General features: G+C 40.9%; 1 protein-coding gene across 1 annotated transcript in view; it reads right to left on the bottom strand.

The window, feature by feature from the left end:
* Positions 1–13,174: 13,174 nt before the first annotated feature.
* Positions 13,175–18,470, bottom strand: part of LG3H21orf91 (linkage group 3 C21orf91 homolog) — a 22,816-nt gene continuing 17,520 nt past the window's right edge. Inside the window, exons 3-5 of the mRNA XM_013351282.2 lie at positions 16,726–17,241; positions 15,649–15,711; positions 13,175–14,340 (exon numbers count right to left, since the gene is read on the bottom strand). Coding sequence (XP_013206736.1) covers positions 14,174–14,340; positions 15,649–15,711; positions 16,726–17,241 — 746 coding nt within the window. The 3' untranslated portion in view covers positions 13,175–14,173. The remainder of the gene's footprint in view (positions 14,341–15,648; positions 15,712–16,725; positions 17,242–18,470) is intronic.

The raw sequence follows: 18,470 nt of genomic DNA, 5'->3' as shown, positions 1-18,470 counted from the left end.
CCACCATGCCTTCCTTGACTGCCACCATGCCTTCCCTGTCCACTGCCACCCCTTCTCTGACTGCTGCCATGTTTTCTTTGAAATGATAAATTATGTCCTAAACTGTGAGTCAAAATAAACCCTTCTCCCATGTTTTATTTGTCAGTATATTTTTATCACAGCCACAAGAATGTAACCAAGGACCAAGTGATGCCCTTTGACAGGTCATGGCAGGCATGGGAAGAGGGCCTGGGCAGAGGCCAGCACTAGGCTCTTACACTTCTTGGCCTCCAGAATTGTAATTTACCAAGCTTCTTTACAAGTTATCCTGTATTCATATTTTGCTATGGCAATAGAATAAGAATATAAGAGATTCTTTCATGGAAAGAATTTTCTAAAGGAAAATGTCACAACTAGACCCTATGGTACAGTGCTTTGAATACTTTTCTGATACGGAATGACCCTGTCAACTAAATGTTCATTCCCTACCCTCTTTGTCTCATCATTATGGGGCTGACAACTCAGCCCAGAACCCCTGCATGTGACAAGTTCTTCCTGGGTAGTCACAGCTCTTAGCTATTCTGTCAGTCCTGCCCCAGAGAGGCCTTTCTTACAGGTGTTGGTGGCCCTTTGTTGTGGAGTTTTTCAGGTCTTTAGTAGTAGAGCCGGAATCTGAAACCCTCAGCCATGTAAGAGGGTAGTTTATCACAGACTTTACAGATCACTGGTAGATCTTATATCCGACAATTCCTCAGTAGTGGTAATGGTCACCAACATCAGAAATATCACAAATACAACCGGAAAGAAGATGCTCCAGACTCAACTGTGTGTACCGGCCCCTAAGTGTGGCATTTTAAACAAACAAGAGTTGGTAACCCCCAGCACTGAGGAGATGGTAGCAGGAGGTTCAGGAATTTCAGGTAATCCTCAGCTACAGAGCATGTTTGAGGTCTACATCTCTCTAAAAAAAACCAAACAGGCTGGGGAGATGCTTTCTATGCAACCACGAAGACTAGAGTTTGTATGTCCCCAGCATCCATGATAAGTGGGTGCCATGGCAGTGCTCCCGTACGTCATCCCAGCACTGGGGAGGCAGAGACAGGAAGATCCCTGGGGCCATGCTGTCCAGACAGTCTAGCAAGCTGGTGGGTTCCAGGTTCAGTGAGAGACCATCTCCAACATATACGGTGGGGTAGTTTTTGGCAGAGATACCCAGTGTTGACCACTGGTCTACACATGTATATGTACACATATGCCCATGAATGATCTGCCCATATTCACTCTCTACACACGAACACATACAAAATAAGCCCAAGCACAAACAATCACAACAAAAATGAAAATCAAATAAAAAGTCGAGCAAGAAGGGAGGAGTTGGGCTGCAGGTGTTACTCGTTGCTTTCGTCCCTGGTTCTCTCAGTGGACAGGCACACACAGCTGATTCATGAGCGCGGCCATTTGCATTATGTTTTGTCTATTTAGAGTTAAGAGTTCGCCTCATTATTTCCATTTTAGACTCGCAGGCTCATTCCAGCTGTCCTACAGGTTGAGATGCCAGGCTTCTGTTATCCTTAATATACTTCTGTATTGGTTAGCCTTCTTCTGTATAATCTATCTTCTTTTGGCTCCTCTGCCTCCTTCTTTGGTATATGCTCTCCAAGGCTCTGACTCCTTATAGACAAGGCTCCCTTGCTCTCTCTGCTGTCCTCAAGGGTACCCTCCTAGCTCACTCTAGAGCTGGCAGTCTATGGAAAGGCTTCCCCAGGTGAGCCCTCCTGTTTGTCTTTGCCCTGCCAGCCTCCCTCCTCTCTAAGCGTCTGTTGACACCTACCTTCCGTACTATATAGTTCTAGACCTGAATAGTTTCAGAGAGAGAGAGAGAGAGAGAGAGAGAGAGAGAGAGAGAGAGAGAGAGAGAGAGAGAGAGAGGATAAGAGTGACACAAACAACATCTGGGGTTTTCTCGGGGCATTTTTTTGATTCTGTTTCTCACACTTTCAGTATTAGGTTGACTGTTCAGAACTACCAGCCATGTCACCAAACCACAGGCCACTACAGATGAGAGGCCTTGCTTAGCAGATAGTTTATCTCTTTCTGTTCTTCAGCATGACTGGAAACATAGCAGAGGGTATTTGGATAGGGCCTCCATTTGCTTCTAACCGCCATCAAGTTAGTAGTAACGAGTACAGAGGGCTACTCACCCTGAGAGTTTCAGATTCTGTTTAATCCCATTAAATGGGAGCATATCTGTGCTCCCATTTCAAATCATTTCTATATGAAGTTGGAATTTAACTTCTCTATGGACTTCTTTCTCACTGAGCTTGTTTAGCCTACTCATTGGTTACAGTATGCAATAGAGAATGACCTCTTGCATGAAAAATTCTTGTATAAACCGGATGGTGGTGGTACACGCCTTTAATTCCAGCACTTGGGAAGCAGAAGCAGATGGATCTCTGTGAGTTTGAGACTAGCCTGTTCTACAAGAGCTAGTTTCAGGTAGGCTACAAAACTACAGAGAAACCCTGTCTCAAAAAAAAAAAAAACTGTATAGTGAGGGACATCACTATACAATTTTGTTTTATAAACATCATTTCAATTTTGTCTATTCTAGGAAATCTCAAACACATCATAACCAAGTCTTCAAACATCTGACTAGAGTAACTGTATTCCTTCTACTTTGAAGAACCAGTCAGGCACAGTAGGCTACCCATCCCATCCCCAGACACTAGCTACAGATGGCTATAAACATTGAATTTTCACAGTATTGAATTGTTCTGGCACTGGATTTTTGATGTAAGGAGGGTACATATTCATGCTATAGTCATGTGAACTCTTCTCATTCCATCCTGGCTGGCTTCAAAATTAAAGACCTTAAGGGACCTGTTGAGTCATAGAAAAGCTTGCTTTGCTTATTCTTTTTGCAGTATGCTGTTCTCTGCTAACTGGTTTTGTGATCCCCTAGAGTGTAGAGAAAGTCTATCAGAAATTCCTTTCCTGGGACAAAAGAAAAAGAAGAAGAGGAAGAGAAGCAGCAGCAAGCTATCTAGATGTTCAGGATTCCAGGTGGAGGTGGTGGATGTTATGGAAGCTATGGAAAGAAAATCAGATTAGCAGTTTGGTCCATGTCTGTGACTAACAAAATGTAGAATGCATGAGTGTCCTACGCATCTGGATGGTTCTAAATGGTACTTTGGCAACATCTCCCCTTCAGGCCTCCCAGAGCTGCCCTCAGGGATCTTGGTGGCAGTTCTGGCCTGCACAGAGAACCACAGATGTAGGTTTGAAGGTCACCTCCCCACCTAGTGTGTACTCTCGATGAAGCAGCAACCATCCTGCGGGCACATATGTTATTCTTGAAGGGTTTCATGCTTACATTAAATAAGGCTCTCTTCTGGAAGAAAATAAAACACGATCAAATCAACTGTGAGCTCCTGAGACTCCACAAAGCCTGTCTACATATCTCGGTGTTGGCTATGATAGTTATACCCGTTAGCCCATTTTGTCTTCTGAGGAGAAACCAGTATGTAGACGAGATCAGTGTGGGACAAGGATTCCTTCCCTGCCGGGATGCAATGTTGTTCTGAAGGTTGTGGGTCTGCTGTCTCCCATTTCGTTCACACATGTGTAGAGATGAGAAAGAAAAGAAGCCCAGCATTTGCTTGTCACTGGCTCAGCTCCTCCCCTGCGCTTTTTTTTTTTTTAAAGCATAGGAAGCTTTTCAATATCTGGTAGGCACACACACCTCCTCCACCAGTTTGTCTGTTTCTGTCTGAAGTGGCATGGCAGCAACAGCCGACAGAAACTTAGCAGGAGGCCCAGATACTGCCTTTCCCAGTTTCAGAGACAGCTAGTCAGGGCTTGAAGGAACAAAAATGCATCCACAGTGAGAGAGCCAGAAATTTAGATATTCACCCCCTCAGCCTTGGGGAACAACAGCGCTCAGTTAACATCCAGGGCTATGCGAATTAGTTCCCATGGCCTGATACACACCAACTGAGCATGCTCACAACTTTCCATCCTGTTTCTTCCGGACCCCAGCCTACCAGTGGTGCTGCCCAGACTTAGGGCTTTCCCTTCCCTGCTCTGCCATATGCCAATCAATTATTCTAGGAACACCTTCATAGATATTCCCAGCATTGTGCTTTATAGATTTCCCTGTTATCTCTTCATCCAACAAAGCTGGTAACATTAATCATCCTAAAGATTCAAAACAAATAAAGATAGCCAATAAACAAAAGTGAAATCCAACCACCCCACTGCCATTATTCTTTCAAGAGAGAGCAGTTGGCTGTCCTGATAGGAGAGAAGGGGTATCTCAGAAGAAGAGACACTTCTGTGACCTGAGCGGATGGTATCCTACTGAAGTTTATCGTGTGCCTTTGCATTGCAGGGATGAAAGTGGAGCAGTCTTTGGGGACTGCGCTCTCGGTGGGTGACCCCCCTGCTAGTCCTCCGAAAATATTCTTCTTCAGTAGTTGTGTCTGACAGAGGAGTGTGGGCGACTAACAAGGTGTTAGTTACACTTACAGACATTTTTCTGTCTCCAACTTAAATGATCTCAAACCGCATATAGAGAATTGTCTCTCTGCTTTTGAGCCAGGTTAATCTGGCCACCTTCTGCTTGCTTCCTCATAAAGGCTCCAGTTTCTCTGAACGAAGCCACACTTCCCTTTGCGGCTTCTGAGCTCTGCTCTGCTGTGCGTGCAGGAGCTGAAAGGGTTTGCCACCCACGCTCTTCTTAACATTCATCGTAGCCATAGGACACTGGATCCTTCAGGATCAAATTCACTCCACTTTGTACAGGTTAGAGGACAAAGTCTAAGAGAGGCATATGGCTGCCCAGCGGTGGCAAAGGAGGCCGAAATGAACCTCTGAATATCAGGTAGCAATATCCTGTCCTCTTGCCCATGGGAACTTCCTCTTACACCCTCATCGCTGTTCAGTTTGTGGACTCCTCCCCCTGTAAGAGCTTCTTCTTTCGTACTGCCTGTGCTTTGAAGTTACAGAGAGGAGACTCTGTGGCTAGCTGGGTCTTGGTTTTCTTTCATGTTCTCTTTGCTGACTTTCCTTATAAAGCTTCTTCATTCTAGGCCAGAGATTTCCCAAATTCCTCCCAGAGAAGACTGATACCTACTAACATGTAATGACTGGGCCTTCAGGACAGTTTTGGAACTCTGTCCCTGGTAGTAGCAATTACTGAGAAAACAAATAAAACCTGCCTGTAAAATAAACAAACAAACTACCGACAGTAAATGGAAACTGGGTTGGGAACACGACTCAGTTGATAAAGTGCTGAATGTGTTGATTTTGTATACCCAGCCCCCCAGACAAAGACTCGGGTCTGATGTAATCTCAGTACTGCAGGAGGTTGAGACCGGTAGATCCCAGGGGTTAGGTGGCCAGTGTAACCAAGCAGCAAGTTTCAGGCTCAGTGAGAGCCACTGTCTGAAAAAACAAGGTGGGACAAAACAAACTGAAGGAGATACCCCAAACCAACCTCGGGCCTCCAGATACACCCAGACACATATGTACATGCGCATGAACAAAGACACACAAACACAATATCCATGAGACAAGAATATTGGCTAGACAGATGGCTCAGAGGTTAAGAGCACTTGTTGCTGTTGCAGAGGACCCAAGTTCATTCCCCACACCCCCATGTTCACAAGTATTCACGTTTCCCAGGACCCGGTGCTCTCTTCTGGTCTTTGTGGGCACTAGGTACAATGTGGTACACACAAGCAAACACTCATACACATAAAAATAAATCAATCTGAAAAAAAGAATAAATTAAAATCCAGAATTCTCATTTCCCCATATGGCATTTGCAGTAGCTTTAAAAATTGTTTTTATCCCACACTTGAAATTTCATCTGTTGCATAAGGGTTTTGTGAATTTTCTTCATGAGAGACAGATGTAACAAAATTTCAGATTTATTCCCAGTAGACTTCAATTTGATCAGTCTAATTTACTTAAATTATAAAAATACCTTTGTGTGATGATTTGAATGAGAAATTTCCCCTACAGGCTCAGATATCTGAACACTTGATCTCTGAGATGTAAGGGAGCCCCTCTCCCAAGTTGGTCCAGACACACCCAGATACCAAATTCTCAGGACTAGCGAGATTTATTATCCTGGAGGGGAAAGAGTGGGATACAAAGGCAGACAGCAAGCAGCAGCAGTAAGCAAGCAACAAACAGGTGTTTTGTTTTGGTTTGTTTTCGTTTCTTTCAGGAGTGGGTTTTTAAGGGAAAATGGGCAGTCTGTGCTAGGGTGAGTTGGTAAATCCTAATTGGACATGTTAACCAAATAATGAATTTTGATTGTTGAACCTTGGTGTTGTCTCAGGAATGAGTCAGTGGACAAGTTAGGGAATGGACTTTGAGGACTAGCCTTGGGATGTAATCTAATAGATTTTAGCAACGGGGAGAGAGTAAAAGGCAAAACTTGTTTGTACCATGTTTGCAATGCTCAGGTCTGTTAGGGGCCTCCACAAGCAATGTTTGGGCAGTTGTGGAACCTTAGGAGGGGGAAGTACAGCACTGGAGGCTGGCTCTGAGTTTGTAGCTTTCTGTATCTCCAGCTCACCCTCTCTCTGCACCAAACCTGCCAAATTACCCGCTCCTTTTTAACTCCCCCCCTCCCCGTGGCATTGGAGATGGAACCCAAAGACCTGTGCATGCTAAGCAAGTACTCTGCTACTGAACTACACATATCTCCAGCATTTAGATATAATTCTTTGAAATGGAAAATATGTGGATGCTGGATGGAGGCGATGAACTGTTGCCTGAAGTATAAGATAAAATAAACCATGTCTTCCCCAGGTTGCTTTTGGTCACAGTACCTAAGCACAGCAATAGGAAGCCTAACTAAGAAAGTGGCAGAGAGTGACAAGTTCTCTAAAGCCCTCTTCCTGTTAACCAAAATGCCTGTAATGGTCAAACTGGCATTGCCAAAAGATTTAATTTCTTCAGAATTTTCCTATCACTTTTACTTGACTCAACAAGTAGCCATGTCGTCCTGAGCTGCAGTTTACAAAAATCCAGTGGTTCTTAGCAGCTTCCTCTTAAAAGACAAATTCATACAGTTCCTAAGTAGGTGAGTACCTGGCAGACCAAACCAGCTCTGTTGCAGGCGAAAGAAAGCTGACCAATTGCTTTAAGCTGGTAAGAATTTATTGTAAGATCATATAGAATTCTGGGGAGGCTGGCAAAGGGGGATTAACCAAGTACTACATCTTGCTTTATAGCAAACAAGGACTGCTCAACGCTGGGTGCCAGTGGCTAACATCTTATACTACTATATATGGATAATGATGCTGTCCCTACTGATAACACCCATGTTTCCAGCACTGGTCTCCCCTTAGACAGTATCTTTGCTTCAAAAGTTGGGGTGAGGAGCCCAGATGCAAAATGGTCAAGATAACAAGTTTTGTATCTATAGATAAACTTGGTAGCCTCCCTTCTCCACACCCCCTAAAATATAGCATGAATAAATAGAAGAATTTACTGATATAAAACTGGACTTTCGAGATGGAAAGGACCTAAGACATCACTTAGATCAGAATGTAAATGCAGAGCCTAGAAAAGGCTTCTTATTTGGAGTATCATTTATCTAAAAGGGCGTTGTTCTGCCTTCTGGTCCCCTGCCTGTTTTATCCACTGTGCTGTGAGGTACTTTCCAGGCTCTAAGGCCCCTGTAAAGAATGCTGAGTTCTAATAACAGATCACTGAAAAAAAAAAAATAAGGGAGAACATATAATCTTATAGCTAATTTGGAACTCTCCAGTTGGGGCAACCGAGTAGGAATAAAAGTTAGTGAGCTCAGATGCAAAGTAGTCCAGATGAGGTTTTGCTGGAGTCACAACACAGAAGCTAAACGGGAAAAGTTCACTTGTGGTCTGGTACTCTTCCCAGTCCCTTTCACAGACCCCACTCCTCGTGTAAATTTCCTCTCCTGATGACATACTGTTTATTTTTAGACAGTCTTACATAGCAGTCTGGCTCCCAACTTGCTAGCTAGCCTAAGGAGGACCTAGATTCCTGCTCCTTGTGCCTTGCAGAAAGTGCTAATCACACTGAGTATAGGATTGTTGAATTTTTGAGACTTCCAAGGGCAACTAATCTTCCTACACATTTGATGTAGGTGGGTCATCTGTCAATGTGTTGCTTTCATTGGTTAATTAATAAAGAAACTGCTTGGCCTGATAGGTCAGAACATAGGTGGGTGAAGTAGACAGAACAGAATGCTGGGAAGAAGGGAAGTGAGTTAGATTTGATGAAGCTCCTCTCCAAGATGGACGCAGGTTAAGATCCTTCCCAGTAAGCCACCACCTCGTGGTGCTACACACATTAATAGAAATGGATTAATCAATATGTGAGAGTTAGCCAGTAAGAAGCTAGAGCTAATGGGCCAAGCAGTGTTCAAAAGAATACAATTTGTGTGTTGTTATTTCAGGTGTAAAGCTAGCTGGTGGCAGGGAGCCAGGTGGTGGGAAGTGGCCCTCAGCTCTCACTACACACATTCAGTGTTTCAATTCTCAGACATTACCACGTAATCTACTTCCGATCTTTTAAACAAATGTCTTTGTTTCCTGGTTGCACATTATTACCATAAAAACACCGTAAGAATTTTATAAATCATTTGCGAGGGGCAGGTGAGATGGTTCGCTCAGTGGCTGAAGGGTAGTAAAACTGACTTCACAAAGCTGTCCTGACCTCCATGTGTGCACCGTGGTCTGTGAGATGGGCCCTCTAGAAGAGTGGCAAGTGCTCTTAGCCACGAGTCTTTTCATCAGTCCGAATAAAAATTAAATTGTGAATCAATTAATATTGATTCATTATGCTAACCACAGTGATCTTGGATACTAGTTTTCTTATTTTAAATATTCTTTAAAAAGCAAAGTGAAATATATTAATGTTTTATTCCTTTTTACAAATGTTCATTATATATAGATGGATGTACCACCTATGTGTCTGGTGCTCGTGGAGGCCAAAACAGGGCACTGGAACATTACTGGAACTGGAGTTAGTGATTAGCAGCCATGGGGATACTGGGAATTGAAACCATGTGCTCAAGAAGAACAGTCTAATTCTTACTAGCTCAACTTGGATAAAAAACTAAAATTGTTGCCAGGCAGTGGTGACGCACACCTTTAATCCCAGCACGCAGGAGGCAGAGGCGGGTGGATCTCTGTGAGTTCAAGGCCAGCCTGGTCTATAAAGAGAGTTCCAGGACAGGCTCCAAAGCTACAGCGAAACCCTGTCTCGAAAAACAAAACAGACAAGCAACCAAAAATCTTCAAACTGCTCACGAACAGCTGACTGGATAAACAGAGTTAGATTATGCAAAGCTTCCAATGTAGGCCAACTATCCAATTAAAAGAAGGAGGATGACGAAGGGGGAGCAAGGTCGAGGAGGAAGAGGAAGGAGAAAGTGAAGAACAAGAACAACTACTATTACTACTACTGCGGTCACCACCCCTGTGACTTCTACTGAGCTTGATCCCTAGAGCCCACCACAGAAAGACAGAACTAACTTTTGAAGGTTCTCATAGCCTGGTGCACCCCACGCCCCAACACACGCACATTAAATAAATTAATCAGCTGAAGCTAGCACATAGATAACAAAATATGTTTTATTATTGTAAAGTTAAAAATAGTAGACAAGCTTATCTAGTTACAGTTTCAAAGCGGAATACAAATATATAAATTATTGCATATAACAAACAGATAATGACTAAATAAACCCTTCTGAAACACAGCTTTGACCACAGCAGTTTCATTTTCGTTTTCTAAATGTCAGCACAGCTGTTTAAAAGAACAACAGAGATTAAAGTTCAATGACTACAGCATATGCTAGTCACATTTAAAATGTCTCTGTTTCTGTCTTGCCCCCCCCTTTCTCTCTCTCTCTCTCTCTCTCTCTCTCACACACACACACACACACACACAAATACCACTACGGAGCACTTTTTAAACCACCTTTTCTGGAGGCAGTAGGATGGGGAAGTGAAAAACAACAAAATAGCAAAACTAAACCCACAACCCCCCGATGCAAGCGCAGTTTTAAACATGTACATGTGTCTCCATGACATTTTTGCTTCACGTTGGTAGAGTTGAAATTGGAGAAAAGTTACTGAATAATTATAACAGAGACTCCTTCAAACTAAAAATAATAGTGAAAATATGATTTATAAACTAAGTGTTAAACACCTTAGTGTTCCAGACCCACAAGATCTGGCTCACGTAAAGGTGGACGCAGCCTGACTTTGTGCTGATGTAGGTGAAAGAGAGGAACTGCAAGGCCAGGTCACATCCTCCTCTGCCCACTGTGACCTCCCTTCCCCAAAGAGTCCTATTACCCCAGCCAATAAACCCTTGTGAGCCCCGTCACCACAAAGCTTAACTGGGCAAGGGTATTTATTTAGGGTTCTGTTCTTTAGTGATTTTTTTTTTAAACCAAATTTCCTCAAAAGAAAAAAAATTCTGTTCAAGGTAAAAATGGAATCAGAACAAAATCAAATCAAGTCTCTGCTTTAAAGTCATATCTTAATAGAGGGTATATAAAATTTTTATACTTATGAAGTTTTAAAATATTCACACATCTTGCTGTAGCATGAACAATGGTAACATTTGATAGTAGATGAGTTGGCGAAAAAGTCAAAGTAATATTATACTCCAGCATTAAAATATTTCGTGTGGATGTAATTACTTTTCATGGTCCCAAATCTGAGCCCTTTGAAAAGCTACACAGATCTTTAAAATTCCTACTTAAGTTTGGAACACACATGTTTTGTGTTACATACAATGTTAATAAGGAAAGCAGATTTCTCCTAAAAAGAAACAGAATAAAACCCAAACTGGTAAACATTAATACAAATGGACCAAAATAATTACTTTAAAAATTAACAACAATAAAAAAAATGAATGGACCTTTGCAGTATAAACACCAAGATAAGCATTATATAAACAAACTAAAAAGGAAAAAGCCATTTCAACAGCTGATATGATACAACACAAAACCAAGAATTCATAAACCGCCTATGATATAGCATCAGAATATACTTCAGCTGTATTTCTGAAAGCACTTCCCAACATGAACACCTTCTGAAAAATAATCCTTAAATGTTTATAAAAATGGGCACTTTTTGGTGAAATGTAGCTAAGAAACCCACGGGCTTCTCTTTACTCAATACTGCATACACGAATCACACAATGAAATCAATTGACTGTTTGGCCCACCAGCATGGTGTCTCAAGTACATGCCTTTTCCAAAACGAATACAGAAACTAATACTAGATTATCGGATAAGCCGATAATCTTAGGAGAACGGTGACAAGGTGGGACAGTATAAAAACGTTAAACCAGGTGTGGCAGTGTATGCTGAACCCCAGCATTCAGAGGCTGAAGCAGTAAGACTGGTGCTGTTTGAGACCAGCCTGGACAACATAGTGAAACCCAAACCAAATCCTCTCTGTATTTACTACAGTGATAGGAATTTAGCTTGGCCTGATGTATGCCAGACACATAAAAACACCAATCTTTAAAAGACAAAAATCATGCTAAAATCACATTTGACTTTTGACTTGAAAACTCTCCATCCTCTTTAACTAAGAAGTCTAGTATGGCAAAATTGCCCTTTGCTCCGCACCCCCAGAAGCTCCCAAATGTAAGGGCTCACTAGCAGTCTGTCTTCTGTTCGTTTTAAAAAATGAAATCATGTGTGTTTCTTCTGAACTTCCTCAAACATACAACTATTTAGAAAGAACCAAATATAGTAACTAGTATTTGTGATAGTTCATCTTTCCCTACATTGTAACTCAACTCTGTCCCCATCCTTATTTGTGCATAAAATAATTGCATATTCAATCAAGAGAGCATATCTCCTCCTGAGGCAGAACCACCACAAATTCCAGTCCAGCCTGGACGACTTAGAGAATTCTAGGCCAGCCAAAGTTATGTAGCAAGACCCTGTCTCCAAACAAACAAACAAACCAACAAACCAACAAACCAAAAACCACCACCATCACCACCACCAAGACCAACTATAACAAATCACTGATGGGTAAACAACATGAAACACTATACTCCAAAAAAATTCACGGAGTGAGTACTAGTAGGAGTGCCAGCACCAGATGTACTTAGGAGCACCATTCCTTTGATGTCTCAGGTGGAATAGCTAAATGAAATGAATCGGAGGTCCCAGTTAAGACCTCGGGACGCAGGAAAATCTTAATCAGTCCAAACTCATTAGTAAACTAAATGTTTGCCAGAAAACTCTTGAAAGAGATCAGCAAACGTTTTCTTTGGATAACACTGGTATTTAGGACTGCACTGGATGTCTCTTATGATAGAAATACACTAAGTACTGCACATGCCAAATACTAAGGATCCTAGACTCCTATGACAGCCCCCAATTGTGTGCAATACACTGGCTGCTAACACTCTTGACGAGCTATGCCAAGCAGGAGTATAGTCAAACTTGAAAAGGTAACATGTCTTTATCCAGCCTGGAAATGTGGACGCTTCCATATTGCACACATTCAATTTAAAGCTTATCAACACTAAGGCAAGGCATTCATCTCCACTCTCCAGATTTTAAATTCATTTTGGAGGACACTAAAAAGTGTCGTTTTCAAAAGTTCCCTCCGAAAAGCTTAAAAGTTTGATTCAGAAAAAAGCAAAAGTACTGGGCAGTCAACTAATGTACAAACCCAGGCCAATTTCATCCATCTGAACATTCCGGAAAAGTACTTTTCCAACAGGGAAGCAGTTCTTTGCTTAGTCAAAACTATTTGTGTTCAACATTGAAGTCTGACCTGTGCCCAGACAGATTGCCAACGTAAAGGGAGAAATCACCTTTATACTTGTCAGCTGTCTTCCCGTAGCTTACCACACACACACACATTCTTAGCACCATTAAAAACTATCTAGAGCCCGTCTGCATTTTGGATTGGTCATACCTTTTATTATGTTATTAAATCTTTTTAACTTCTTGAGATAATTTATTAGTTAAGAGTCTAGTACCTAAGTAGCTTATAATATCTTTTTAAAGTGAGGTTATTTCATTGAATTGAGTGTTGATTTTTTTTTTGTGCCTTGCAATCTTCTATCCCTTTAGATTTTGAAACTTAGAAAAGTACCTTAAATGCCTTTTCTTTTCTTTCTTTCATTTTTTTTTTTTTGTTTTTTGAGGACTGACTTCAGTGATGCTGACAGCAGAATTTGGACAGTGAACAGATCATTGGGATTTCATGTGCAGTGGCACACGTAATAATTTTCCTTCCCCTACCCAAACAGGACAGCTGCAGTCTGAGAATAGGAGTTACACTGGACTCAGGGCTGAGAGATGATTTACTTTATCCAAAAATGAACACATCAAAGAAAGTCATGAGTTAAGAAGCAGAGCAGGGCTTCTTCTTTTAACGGAGACTGACACACAAGGATCACTAAAGTATTTTCTTCCTAAGCTAATTCAGAATTGCTTTGTTAGAAAACAACAATGTGCTTTATTTCCTTGAATATTTGCTTTAAGAGTGATTAACTTCACTTCCATATGCTGTTAGTATTTAACACAGCTCAACTAGGTAGATTGCTTCTCCAAATACTATCCAAAACACATTTATCTTTGGAAAGAAAGATAACAGTTATAAAAACACTGTATCTCCAAAATGCAGTGATCTTTTATATGGGCAGACATATTCACACATGGAATACACATGGCCATTCAAATACACATTTACAAAGACAATGGAAAATACCCAAAATAGCAATTTTATATAAAATTTTATATTAAAATATTGCTCATAAATAAGATGATATTATAAATTCTACTTCCCTCTTAAAAACTATCTCTAGTAGTTTCAGACTAACATAAGACCTAATTAGGCGTCTATTGTTTTGACAGTTGAGTTACAATAGAAAATGTCCAATAAGAACACATTGTAACAGGATATTTAAGTATTCACACATGGTAAAAGGGAGGGACATTTAGTAATTATAAGAAAAAGTCCCCAAATAAAGCCAAATGATTAACCCTAGACTACAGTGATCTGCTTTATTAGATTAATAAATATTATCTTAGGTTTTTCAAGTACAACCACAAAAATGGACTGTAGCTTTCTTCCAGCGTTTTCTAGGTTCACATGCCTGGCAGACCGAAAGAGGGAAAAGCACAGAAACTGCATTCAGCTCAGTTGTTCATGGACAGGTGTGACCTCGTCCCTGCCCGTCCCACCTGCAGGCATGGTAGCTTGGAGTAGTTCTTGAGAAGCTGCTCGATAGCAACATGACGGACATGGAGCTCTGATGCCAAAGAGTCTTTTTCTTGCACTTGCTGAGATAACTCTTCAAAAACTTCTGTGAGGATTTCAAAGGCAATTGCAGTTTTAGTGCACAGAAAGCTTGCCCTAAGACTTCTATTTTAATTAAATATAGGTGCAATGCCTGGGTAAATTTTAACAAGAAACTAATTTGACACTAAGGAAAACAGCTGGTCTCCTAAATCTATCAGTGTTGATCATCCCATTACATTTCATACAGATAATTGAGACTTGGGGAAGATTATTAGTACACACAGCAGAAACAGTGGCCACCACTTCTCCACTAGAACCTACAAATAGGCTCAAACAATATATAACTTATCAGATATGTGCTCATTAATATCCAGGTCCAGAAACTCCTCCAAGAGGCTTGGAACAGATTATTTGGAGTTTCAAAATCCTGGCTACTATGATCATGTATGTATGTGCTTCAGATAAGTCATCTATACCTTCTACTTGATATCCTCTTAGGGATAGGTTCAATTCCAGGGGCACACTGTAAGAACTAAACGAGGAGGACTTGTAAAGAGCACGGAGTAAGTACTAAACCCATGTAAACTGGGATTACTCATGTTATCTTATTGTTTACAGAGGCTTCAAGTTTTGCAGTTAAGTCTGCTACTGACAGAATGCATCATCTCCCTAAGCAACTTAAATGTCTCCGAAGTGCTGCCTCACCTAAATGGGAACGGCTGGCTGAAAGAAAAGACAATGGGGATGCGGATACTGTAGGCGCTGATGTCTATTATGATGCTACAGAACTATTAGTGCTTTTTTTAAAGACCTATTAATGAGGATATGACTTTTTCTTTTTAAACAAAACCCTGACATATTTATGGACAAAACAATACATTGTCAGGGATCTCAAAATAACCCACCAGTTGGCTGAGGGGGGGCAAAAGGAATGGAAACAAGTGGCCAGAAAAACACCTATGTTTCAGTAACAGTTGAAGCTGATGACAACAGGCAGTGGTCACTACACTTATCTCACAGTTTTCATGTTTCAAATGGCTCACAGTTTATATAGATAACCAGGGCTAATACTACGGTCTTAAGGAACTATTGGGATGCATACCCCAGAGTGCCTGGTACAGAGGGTGGCCCACAATGAAGTCAATGATGGCAAGAAGTAGAGGTTAGTTGTAGGCTATACTCTACTTAAATTATTCTTCCTGAAGGGCCTAATGAAACTTTCCCTTACTGTTTGTCCCAAAAGCCTCCAAAGGTCTAAATATCTCAATCTCCAAATTTAAATAATGGGGACGCTATCAACGTCCAATCACAGGGGATATTCTGTAGAAACAGTTTCCACATACAACCAAAAGCATGGAGACTGATTCCTTACCCTGGATTTGCTGTTGGAGCTTTGTATTCAGTTGTTCTACTTCACCAAGAGTCATTGAATTTACTAAAAATGAAAACACATTCATGGTTATCACAGACAAACAGAAAGCAAGTGTCTGTTAGTTTCTTAGGCAAAGAATGTGCAGTTAATTCCCAACACAACATTCAACAGAACCCCAGATCTCCTTCGTTGATTCTTAAAGTGTAGCAAATTCTAACCACAAAACCCTCCTAAGAAACACATTTTATATACCACTACCAGTAACCCCTCCATCATCTACAGGAAACAAGTTTTTTTTTTTGTTTTGTTTTGTTTTTTAGAGGAACATAATCAGAGCGCTGGATTCTGGTATCTCCCCTTTCAGTTTTCAGAAGTAGTCACTGCCCACTCACATGCACTCTGATACTCTGACTCTGATTACATTTTGGATAAGTTATGATCTGGGGTTTTAAAACACTAAAGTACTGTGAAACATCTATCTAGTAAAAGAGCCTTTACATGAAGAGTCAAGAACTCATCTGAAGGCATAGTCAAGGTCCCTTTGGAGCTAAAACAATTTAAGTCAATTAAAATCACCCCAGAGAGATTTTGTAAAAAAGGTGCAGGCAAAAGTTATTTAAACTTTTAAAATAAATGCCCACATTACCTTCTGCCCTTTAGTTAATTGTCAGATGTGTGTTTTTAAGTTGGGTCAGTTAGTCTTACAAGGGGTTAGCAACAAGACAATGCATAGTGGCCAATAGTTCCAGGCACAGAAACAGCAGGAGCCCTGAACTTTTCAATTAACTTTGGTAATTCCATTCCATTTGGTCACTAAAAATGGCAAAATAAATGATGGTGACAATGAAATTCAGTATGTAATACATACTCAGGAACGTTCCAGAGACGTTTTTAAGACATCTCACCTTTGCTGAGATGACTCTGTCACTTACATATTATGTCCACCAAATCTATAAATCTAACATTAAAATTCTATACAAACACAGAAAAAGAAAGCCAAGCCAACCAAAAACCAATTACCACCCAACCTGCAAATGAACAAGGCCCATCTCCGTATTTCTTCCCCACACTACTTACGTTCCTCTCTGCTATAATGGGGATTCTGGCTCTGGACATTCGCCTCTGGGCCAGAGCTTATCTCTTCTTTCTTCTGTGCCTGGTTGTGTTTGGGATGCCACCGTACATCCGAGTCTTGCAATATTGCAAGCCCGAAGTCTGTACTTTCTCTGTGCTCCAAGATTCTTTGCGTATAGCTTGAGATGCCGCCCGCGTGCCCAGCTAGCCCTCTGGCAGAGTACTTTGGCACTTGGGAGTCAAACTGCGGGAGTAATTTCTTATCTGGCTTATGCCGGAAATTAAACAGGTGATGTTGGGTAGTTTTGGAACATTCGGGATCCAAATCCATATCCTTGTTTTGTGCGTACTGTATAATCCAGTTTATCTTCTTACTCAAAATGGTTTTGACTCCTTCATAAGTACTTTTGGAAAGCTTGGATCGAGAACAATCCTGGTTTGCGATTAGATGATATTTTTCAAAGCAGTCTTTATGGCCTCTCAGTGATTTGGTGTGTAAAAGGTTAGATTTTGGTACTCCTAAAGTGAAAAGGAGACAGAATGAAAACTCAAAAAATTTACATTTTCTTAATTAAGCATCACTAAGTACAAACAAATCTTAGTGAATTTTTGGTAGAATGCAGTTGTAAATTAGAGAAAAATGTTAAAGTGTATTGACATGGATTATACAAAAATGTAGCCTAATCTGTTTCCATTTAGCTTTATATTCAAAATATTTTATTCATTTATTTACTCTATGTGTGCACTCATTTATTTACAGCATGTGTTTGCTGCTGTATATGTATTTATGTGTAGGCCTGAGGTCAACAAAGTGTGTCTCTCCTGAACTGCTCTCCACTTTCACTTCTTGAGACAGTCCTTTCTGAACTTGAAACTCAGACATCTGGCGAGGTGGTCTGGCCAATGAGCCCCTTTTCCCACCACTCTGCCTATCCTGGCCCTCATTCTAGGACACAATCACTACTCATACAGCACAAGCATATTAGCTGATATAAATTCAACTCACAAGTATTCATGACACACTAAAAATAATGGAAATATTTTGACTACTCTTTTATAGCTCCCAGTTTTCTTAGTGAAGCTTTTTAAAATATAGGATACATTTTCAAATTCAAAACGTTTTTCAAAATAGCCATACATTTTAATAATTCAAGACATACTATTAAAGTCAAACAGTTCTCTTTCCATACTGAAGGTAAATCAGGCGTGTGCAGTTTTAAATGAATGCCTGCCAGAATGATTCAGTCTAAATATGTGTGAAAATGGAGAAAGGAAAGCCACCGGGGCGCTAAGTTAAAAAAAGAAAGAGAGAAAGAAAGAAGAGCAAAACCACATTTCAAGGGACATGAAAAGCTACGCTCCTTATTTCCTCTTAACTTTAAAAGCTAGAGCTGTAATTTTATTAATTGAAATGGAAAGTCTGGTGACTAGTAAGAAAACCTAAAATTTATATGTCAGTGGCATAAAAGTAAGGGATATGTTAGCCAACACCAGGACCTGGTCAAAATCTCATGCAGGGTGCGGCAATCAGCGCTGCACCTGCAAACATGCTCTGTCTAACCTACAGCCTTTGCTCCAAGATTGTCCTATAGGCTCCCCAAGTCATTACATCGAAAGGAAACTCCTGTTTCCACTCTCAACATTCAAACCCCACTCTCTCTGTGATTGTGGAAACCACTGACTAGTCCAGGAAGAAAGTGGAGCACTGCTCCTGAGAGCGCCTCCTGCCCTGTACTCAGATGCTCTGC

The sequence above is a fragment of the Microtus ochrogaster genome, linkage group LG3 (assembly GCF_000317375.1).
Source record: "Microtus ochrogaster isolate Prairie Vole_2 linkage group LG3, MicOch1.0, whole genome shotgun sequence".
NCBI classification, from domain to species: Eukaryota; Metazoa; Chordata; class Mammalia; order Rodentia; family Cricetidae; genus Microtus; species Microtus ochrogaster.
The sequence above is the reverse complement of the archived record's forward strand: the minus strand, read 5'-3'. Positions and strand labels throughout refer to the sequence as shown.